General features: G+C 35.7%; 1 protein-coding gene across 1 annotated transcript; it reads left to right on the forward strand.

Annotated features, from left to right (window-relative positions):
- The first annotated feature begins 2605 nt into the window (after positions 1-2605).
- LOC126799126 (uncharacterized) lies at positions 2606-9966 on the forward strand. Its single transcript, XM_050526250.1, has 22 exons — positions 2606-2754; positions 2847-3368; positions 3535-3785; positions 3877-3960; positions 4122-4256; positions 4354-4475; positions 4789-4953; positions 5207-5312; positions 5551-5656; positions 5757-5867; positions 6017-6180; positions 6315-6432; positions 6622-6846; positions 7484-7674; positions 7814-7981; positions 8095-8200; positions 8333-8470; positions 8571-8729; positions 8876-9085; positions 9196-9390; positions 9475-9546; positions 9633-9966. Exons 1-22 carry the CDS (start codon positions 2707-2709, stop codon positions 9789-9791), a joined length of 3555 nt encoding a protein of 1184 aa, XP_050382207.1. The 5' UTR covers positions 2606-2706; the 3' UTR covers positions 9792-9966.
- Positions 9967-10049: the final 83 nt, after the last annotated feature.

Genomic DNA, 10049 nt, shown 5'->3' on the forward strand with positions numbered 1-10049 from the left:
GATAATATGTTCAAAATGTTTCATACTAAAAGTCGACTTGGAGAAGACCCAAGTGTGTAGCACATAAGTCATGCGTACATTTTGATGACAACAAAGTATTCAATAGTTTTATTAATGAAGGTTTGAAGATAGTCACACAATGACACTAGCCCTTTATTTCAATTTTTTTTTGGAAAAAGCACAAACTTATGTAGTTATATTGACATTCTTTCTAATGTTTTCTTGTCCTACTCGTGTAAAATTCGTACGTGTATAACACTCAAAAAGATATTAGATATATACATACAGTTGTAGAATATAGATTTTATGCATCAAATGATTGGCCTATATGAATGTCGGCTTAATACAGTTGAATCTCGATAAATTAATAATTTCGATTAAATAATAATCTTCTCTAGTCTCAACTCAGGACTAGTGTATATTACTAGGAACATCGCTAAATGCATAAGATAATAATTTTTGTGAAATCTCTTTAGGTCCCATCGAATATATAAAATAATAATTAATTTAATAGAATTTAAAAAATTAGTTAAAATGATTAATAATTGATCAAATATTTAAAAGAAACAGTGAATAAATTTCATAAAACAAATTAAGAAAAGTAATTATTTAAACTTACAATTTTAAAGTTATTTTTAGGCATGAAATTATACCAATTTAGGAAAGTGAATAAATATAGAATCTTAGCTAAAAATAGATATAGTAATCAAACTAAATGATTATCATCAATTCAGCTAACAACAAAACTCTCTATAAAATAATAATTTATTAATTTATCTATAAATAAATAAATTATTCATTTATCGATAATATAATAAACCCACTAAAGTAATAATTTCTTCCGGCCTTAACATTATTCATTTATAGAAGTTTTACTGTATGAGGAATTACGAGGAAGCGACAAGAATATTCCGAACTTTCATCAAATAATGCAGTAACCTTATTGGAAAATGGCACGTGTCTAAAAGTCAACAATGCTATAGGACTCGACGAGAATTTACTGGATCTTACATAACACATGCATTATAACTTTGTAAGTACATAACGACAACAACGTTACACAACTTCTATGGCAAAACATTTGAACTCGATGTTTATGCCGCATATGGAAAGTGCCTATATAGTAACGACTACAACAACAATGTTATGGACTCACATATAAGAATAAACTGATGAACATATGCACAAACATTGTGATTACAAGAAATTGATATTTTTCAGCAATTTTTAATAATGATAATATGTTCAAAATGTTTCATACTAAAAGTCGACTTGGAGAAGACCCAAGTGTGTAGCACATAAGTCATGCGTACATTTTGATGACAACAACGTTATAGGACTCAACTTGAATGAGCTAAACTTATATGGCACATCGCTGTGTTCATGAAAACAATTTTATGTGGATTTTACTCTAGTACATTATGTTTATTTTTTAATTTTCCCAAACTTCAAAGAGGACATTTGTATATTTCCATGTCTCCAAAACCATATAGGTGATTAGCAATATTGTTCTATAAACTAAAGATATAGATCTCATAAACTATATAAAAAAAAGCTCAAAATCTTCTCTCGAGTAAAATCAAAAGAAAAGTGAGCTCTATACCGTCATACTTGGTATCTAGAAGAAATGAATTGTATTAGATTTTGTTCGATAAATGACATTTCTCGAAGAAAAAGAGAAATTAGAGTCCGCTTTCAAATTAGGGAGCTTTGATTCATGCTTCAAAAAATAGTATTTGGACTTCATTACTTAATAAACCTCAATTTCACTTTTACAAATGCTCAAAATGCTATTTAAACCTCCTTAGTTTTCCAAAAATGCTCATAATCCAATTAAATTGCTATCTATTAATTTATTTCCAATTCTAATATTCAATTGTTATAGACAACTCGAAAAATTCTTAATAATTACACAATTCATCTCAAATTAATTTTCACTTTCACTCCTAAATTTATAATTAATAATGTTTTTTTTCATTGATTGATTTAGAACTCACCAAATATTAAAATCCACGAAAAATTCAAACATTAATTAAACAATTGTTTCCCTTAGATCCTAAACGAAATTTATCAAAACTCATATAGCTTGTAATTGATATGTGATGATTGATAATATTATTTGCTGTAATTTTTAATAATAAAAAAGTAATTAAACAAGTCATCTTATTCTAATTTTTAAAATGGAATTTTTCTTGTAATAAATAAAGAATTGACGAAAAAGGAAAATTTTATTTATATTTACTATTGCAAAATAGGTATATTTAGAATTCTCTTATTTTATCCCTTTTTGTTCACTCTTATATATTCTTTTGATAATTTCATATATGTTGAAAAAGTTAATACTAACTTGGAAAAAGAGGGAGTTTCAAAGTCCAAACTATTATATGAGGTATGAATAGAAGGTCATTTCAAATTATTGTAAATCAATTAAAAAAAAGGTTTTGCAAAAGCAAAAAAATAATACAAAAAGGTCAAAGTAGCCGTTACAGACCACCATCACCTCCAGCTACGCTCCTATCTTCTTCTTCTTCTTCTTCTTCTCTCTCTCTCTCTCTCTCTCTCTCTCTCTCTCTCTCTCTCTCCTCCACTGATCTCCATTACTTTTCGTCTCTTCACACTTCAAATCTCTCAGACCCAATTCACCAAACACTGATAAATCTTCAATCTTGAAATTTCTCAATCTCAAAAACCCTAAATTCATCCAAAATGTTCACAGAAGGTCTCGACGAAAACGCAATCAAGTGGATCAAACAGGTAAACCCAATTCAATTCAACCCCTCATTTTCCTAACCCCACTCCAAGTTTCCATTTTTATCTCCAATTTTACTCTTTCTACTTTTTTCCAGGGTTCAGATCTAGACCCACCGGAGCAACTGCCTCCGGCGCCGCCAAGAATCCGATCACCGCTCACCGAGAAGCTCACCTCCGATCATTTCCCCAAGTCCCCATTACTCTTCAGCTCCAACAATGCTCTTCCTCCACTCAAGTTCCACTCCGGTCTGCTCGCACCTCACATTCCGGCGGCGGCTTCGTCGTGCCTGAGCAGCGACATGGACGTCGACGAAGACGATGAAGAGAGCGTGGATTCGGTCTTCGAGGAGTGTTCGGGAGCTAATTGCTCAGATGAGGAATCGAAAGCTCAGATGGAGTGGTGTGAAGAAGAAGAAGAAGAGGAGGAGATGAGTAGGTTTGGTGAGAAGGGTAGGTATGGATTGAATAGAGGGTTTATGATGGAGGGTTTAAGAGTTGAGGTTCCTAGAAGGTTTACTGAGAGTGAGGTTGGGTTTAAGCAGAGGTGTCCACCCAAAACTTATACACCTTCAACTGCCAATCAGCTTCTTAGAAGAGTTCATCTTCGAAATGCCATTGTAAGGATTGATGCTTTTGGTTTCATTGTGCTGTGTTTGAATGTGATTTTGAGTGTTGTCTTGGTTTCTAGGAGACTAACTCAAATGTTGTGTTGGTTGCTTTGCTTTTATGATATTGTGTTTATTTGTGGATGTTGAATTTTGTGTTGGTGGGGTTGTTGTGTAGGGGACTACCCCAAGTGGTGATGAATGTGGGATGCTTAGAGATTCTTCGGACTTGGGAACACCAAGTGCGCCTCCCATTTTCGAGATTGCAAGTGATGAGAAGGGCTTTGAGGTTGAGAGTGAATCAAGGGAATGCAATGGGAATGAAAATTGGACTTGCCCGACAAGGGAGGAAGTGTGTTATGGTGAGAGTGTAGAAGGTGTAGCAGATGTCGGTACTAGTTCTGTGAAAGCTTTTGAACTTGATGACAGGTATGGAGTATTGAATTGTTTTCTACGTTGGGTTTTTGATTGTTATAGGCTAATTAGGCTTATAAAATTGTCTGACATTAATGTTCTGCAGAGTCAATGAAAGCATAGCTGGAGAGACAAATATCCCTTCTGTGCAAGCCAGCCGGTTGGACCACTCATCGCACTATTGTACCAGGTATACCCAATGTTTAATAAAATTTCTTAAGAAGTCAGATTTCATTATGAGAGGGCATGTACAATGTAGTAATAGATAGGTAATATTAGTTTTTCTATTATTGAATTTGGTAACAGTTTTTATACATTTAGTTATATGGCATATTAATTGAATCATTGCAGTGGTCAATATGCCTGGCAAACTTTGGTTGCACATGAGGCATGTACACGCTTATGCCTACAAGCATGGGCAAGAGGCTGCACCGAGGCACCCGATTTTCTCCGTGATGAGTGCCTAGCTCTTCGGAACGCCTTTGGGTTGGTCATCTCCTCTTGATATTAGATATCTTTTCAGTTTCAAGCCTGGTTCTCCTCTTTGAAGTAACATTTTGGCTTTACACTCTTAATTTAACAGACTAAACACCTTCTTGCTGCAATCCCGAGGTATGCAACCACTAGACGCAAAGACTAGTAGGAATGCAGAACAAACTTCCCATCCGAGGGCAAAGAAGGTGGTCGGAAAGATAAGAGTGGAAGGTATGCTCTAAATAACTCAATCTAAAAGTTGACTATTGAGAATGGACTAAGATTTACTTTTCATATCAAGAGGTTCATTGCCACTAAATTTGAATTTCAAGATTCTTTTTCTCCTAATAAAATTACCTGATTTAATTACCACTGTTTTGGAATCCAAAAATTATGAAAGATATTCTCAACCGTCTCTTAAAACTGATGGCAGGCTTATATTGTAGCATGTTTGATGATGACATTTCATATGCAGTGCAATTGTAAATGTTATAAACCATATATCATGCATTTGTAATGTAATCTAGTCTTGGAATGATGGCAGTGAAGAAGCTTCGAGTAATACCAAGAAGGAAACTGAAGAGCACATTTTCACAGCGAGGTTCAATGTATATGCAAGCAGGGGCTGAATATGTCCGACATGTTTCATCACTAGTAAAGACCAGCATAAGCTCCTTAAAGTCCTCCTCATTAGTAGTTACAACTGAAGGTATGTGCTGTTACCGAACCTCTCATGTTCTACTCAAGTTAAATTGGTATTAGGGCTTAATCTAAAACTGTCATTTACTCATTGCATTAGAATCCTACGGTTTTATTATTATTTATTATGATAAGTACAAATACATATCTTTGTGTTGAATTTATTCATTGCCTGTCCTGTGTGTCATACTGACATTAATAAAAAAGTTATATGATCTTTCATGTACCAATAGAGATTTTTAATTACTGAATTGGGCTTGCAGAGTCACTGTCATGCATATTCCAACTCAATAGCACCACTGAGGATTCTGTAGTGGAGCCAAGTGCAGCAATCTGCTTGCGCCCCAGAAGCGGGGATTACCATGTCTTGTAAGTTTCTTTATACACATTGGGAAGAGATTGATTTCTAGGCCTTCGTTCTCTTCTTTTCTTAATCATTTGATATAGAATTATTGTGTCCCGTATCTCCTCTTGATTCCTACCTGAAGTTCCCGTGCCTAGTTAAGGATACTACCCAAATTGTAGGTCAGCCCCTGCAGAGATCACATACTTACATGATTGACAAATCATATTATGCAAAGGAATCACACATAAATTTATGTTTCAGTTTCCCAGAGAGTCAAGCGGATTCTCTTCTAGTGGAAGTTCAAGACATGAAGAAATCGGTCCAAGGTCGAACCAGAATTCCTATTTCCTCCTTGATAGAAAACACTGTATGCATTCTTCTCTTATCATCACTGTCAAACTTTTCTAGAGGAGCCATAATCTTCTACCATTGACATGTTATTTGATATTATTTTCTTGAAATTGCAGGGTGATAAAGTTCGGTGGTGGCCTTTACATCATGATGATCAAGAATGTATTGGGAAAATTCAGCTTTGTGTTGGTAGTACAATAACAAATGATGAAGCTAATCATATTAAGGTTTTATTTCTTACCGTTTCAATCCAAGATTATCGATTGCTATTTTGATGTGATCATTAGTGGAAGCATGAGAAGGTGTAGGTAGCAAGATAGCAATTCTTTTGTCTAAGCTATATAGGCTCTCACGTGTACTATTTGGGACATTATAGAGTGGACCAGTTGCGGAGACTCTAGCCTATGATCTTTTGTTAGAGGCTGCTATGCGAGCGCAAAAGTTTCATTCCCGAAACTTGAGGGTGCATGGACCATGGAAGTGGTTATTGGAGGAATTTGCAGACTATTATGAAGTTTCCAAGTCGTACACGAAGTTGAGGTACCTTTTGTCAAACTTCAGTGAACATCATTATTGATGTAGCAGCATTATGGTCAGAGAAACAAAGAAATGGCATTATCATGCTACTCTTTGTGATGACATAATATACTCACTGCCCTCTGTTTTCTTTGTAGATATCTTTCACATGTCATGGATGTCGCCACTCCAACAAAAGATTGTTTGGAGCTTGTGAATGAATTGCTTGTACCTATAATAAAGGCCAGGAGTGAAAAATGTTTGACAAGGCAGGAGGTAGGGAGGGCTCTAACAATAAACACTTACACCTAGTTTACACATAGTACATTGACTTATATTCATATATCTATTTTTTTTTGCAATAATTAGTCAAATGTACGCTAAAATCACCATTCGTTTTCATTCATTTCTGTGAAAATGGATCTTAATTTTTGTCTTTTGGGCTGTGATCTTGGTTTCTTGCAGAAAAGTATACTTTTAGATTGTGAAACCCAAATTGAAAGTCTTTTGGCTAGTGTTTTCGAAAACTATAAGTCACTGGATGAAGGCTCTCCTTCTGGGTTAGCAGACTTGTTTGGTCCAACTCCAGAGTTTGCAGCACCAGCTCTAGCTCCTGCAGTACAAGTATACACTCTCCTTCATGATATCCTTACTGTGGATGCACAGACTATGCTGCAAAACTATCTGCAGGTAGGTACATGAAAATTCTATATTGATATGATCTCCTTATGTTTCTGTAAGTGAACTCGTAAATGTATGAATAATGGGATGAATTTGGATATCTTAGTTTCTTACCCTCAAATAATTATAACCTAGAGTAGATAATAATCAGAATTTGCACAAGTAGTTCATCATGACTTGGAATTTAGTAGAAGATAATGCTACTCGCCTTCTTATCTTTGGTGAAATAGAGAATAAAAACAAGTTATCACTAAAATCTTTGCATACTTGATATATTGGAAGCAAACAGTTGAAAACAGACTTTAGCTTTTTTCAAGAGTCTGTAGATAATAATTATAACCTAGAGTAGATAATAATCAGAATTTGCACAAGTAGTTCATCATGACTTGGAATTTAGTAGAAGATAATGCTACTCGCCCTCTTATCTTTGGTGAAATAGAGAATAAAAACAAGTTATCACTAAAATCTTTGCATACTTGATATATTGGAAGCAAACAGTTGAAAACAGACTCTAGCTTTTTTCAAGAGTCTGTAGATGACTTCCTGCCCAAACCCTCATAAAGGCAGGCTTCTTGGGTTACTTTGCACTGCATTTTGATTGCCTACTCTTGACAAATTGAAGTCTAAGAAATGTATATTCTAACAGATGGCAGCTAAAAAAAGATACCGGAAGCACATGCTTGAGACTGATGAGTTTGTGTCAAATAACTCTGAAGGTTTCCTTATGGATTCTATATCAATCTCCACTGCATATTTGAAAATGAAGAACTTGTGTACAAATATACAGAAAGAAATTCAGGCAGACATCAAGATTCACAACGAGAATGTACTCCCCAGGTGCTGACTCTTCTTTTCTCATCTAATGCTGACTCATTCTTTAACATTATGGTTATTTTTGATACATGTATATCTCCCCAACAACCCTCTACTAAAAATGACTTCATATATTTTCTAACAAAGTTTACCCTATTTCCAGTTCAATTGATCTCTCGAATATCACAGCTGCCATTTACAGCACAGAGTTGTGCAATAGGCTTCGAGCATTTCTTGCTGCCTTGCCCCCATCTGGTCCACAGCCACATGTAAATGAGCTTCTAGTTGCAATTGCCGATTTTGAAAGGAACCTTGAATCTTGGGATATCAGGTCTGTGAGTGAAATTTGTGTTAGCATACAGTTGAGTTCAGATTGCAGCCAGAAAATTGCGTTCTTTCCTATAATTATGATTGCTTTCTGATTCAGTGGTTTGTTTCTTTCAGTCCAGTGCAGGGTGGTGTGGACTCGAAGAATCTGTTTGACAATTATATAATGCTCTGGGTAGAAGATATGCAACTCAACTTGCTTGACCTTTGCAAGGCAGAAAAGGTACTGTTTAAATATGACATGCACACGACTCGCATTCAACATTCACAATCTCAATCAATTTATGGGGCCGGAAATGCATCATTCTGGAACTGTGTCAGCTTTAACCAACTAGATGTCTGAATAATGTTGCAGGTGCCGTGGTCTGGAGTTTCAACAAATCATTCTACCTCACCATTTGCGGAGGAAATGTATGAAAAAATCAGAGAGAATCTCATTCAATATGAAGTGGTTATCAATCGATGGCCTCAATACTCCTTGATTTTGGAAAATGTGAGTTCTCATCTCAGCCCTAAAGAATATTCCACGAGCTTGGAACTCAATCGTTTATCGTTGTTAAATCCTCATGTCTACTATTGTTGGATTGTTTAAGGCCGTTGCAAATGTGGAAAGGGCAATCATAAAAGCACTGGAGAAGCAATACAATGATATCTTGACTCCCTTAAAAGATACTATCCAAAAGAGGCTTAACACACAGGTCCAGAAGCTCACAAGGAGGCAATCAGTTACAATCTATTCTGTGCCTAATCAGGTGAGTTCAGTATTCCTACAGGGGGCCTAAACATGGTATCAGAATGCTAGAATCTACTCCTTCTAGTTAAACACACACTCACAGATACATACGTTAGAATTTCATATTAGTAATAGTTTATTCTTACCAATGTGTCTGTTCATCAGCTCGGGAAATTTTTAAACACCATGAAGAGAATTCTTGATGTCCTACACTGTAAAGTAGAGGACATCTTAAAGTCTTGGGCCTCCTATTTGCCTGTCATGGGAGAAAGCAAGAAGGCACAATTCGGTGAGCAGATGAATGGAATCACGGTTTTATTAAGGACAAAGTACAAAACCTATCTGCAGGCAACAGTTGGGAAGCTCATTAGCAATGTAGGTGCACAAAATAGTTTCTTTATTTTTCTTTTTTAGTTTTCAAACTTTTGGCCACTTTATGCTAAAATAGTAAGCACTCTTGACACTCCACAACAACATTGTTTCAGCTGCAAGCTAACCGTAATACAAGGCTCCAAAGGATTCTAGAAGAGACTAAGGAAGAAGATGGAGAGGCTGAGGTCCGTGAAAGAATGAATGCACTGAACTCCCAGCTTGTCGACTCAATTTCCAACTTGCACGAGGTTTTTACAAGTCAAATATTTATCGCGATCTGTCGTGGATTCTGGGATAGAATGGGGCAGGTAAACAAGAACGAGTGAATTACACACGACACTCACTATACTAAAGTCTCTTGATCTTGACAAGACTCAATCCCTTTGTTTCAGATTGTTCTAAAATTCCTTGAAGGCAGGAAGGAAAACCGAGTGTGGTACAATGGATCGTATTATGCTCTCGGGGTAAGCATCAGATATATGAATCCTTAGAAACTGCACTGCCAAATTGAGTTCTGCATTTTCTTAACTTCACTCTGTTTTGTTTGCAGATACTGGACGATACATTTGCTTCCCAAATGCAAAGACTACAAGGAAATGCTCTGCAAGAAAAAGATATTGAGCCCCCTCGATCAGTAATTGAAGCCCGATCGATTCTTTGTAGGGATACGCCAAATGCTGCAGATGCATCAACTTACTTCTATGTTTAGCATAGCTACATATGGCATCTGATTTTTCATGCTGATCGTGGATTTAATCAGTACAGAATTTTCATGAAGATATGATAGTATACATGTATAGTGAGCGCACAATGTGTCAGTCATCCATTCATTCAAATCATTCTTGTGTAATTAATAAACAACCTTGTACTGAATTCTTCATATATAAAAAGCGAATTTACATTTTTTCTCCTTTTGGTATCAATTGTGATTTCTTTTTGTTGTGATGGGAATATACTCAGTGCAAAA

Source organism: Argentina anserina, chromosome 6, assembly GCF_933775445.1.
Source record: "Argentina anserina chromosome 6, drPotAnse1.1, whole genome shotgun sequence".
NCBI classification, from domain to species: Eukaryota; Viridiplantae; Streptophyta; class Magnoliopsida; order Rosales; family Rosaceae; genus Argentina; species Argentina anserina.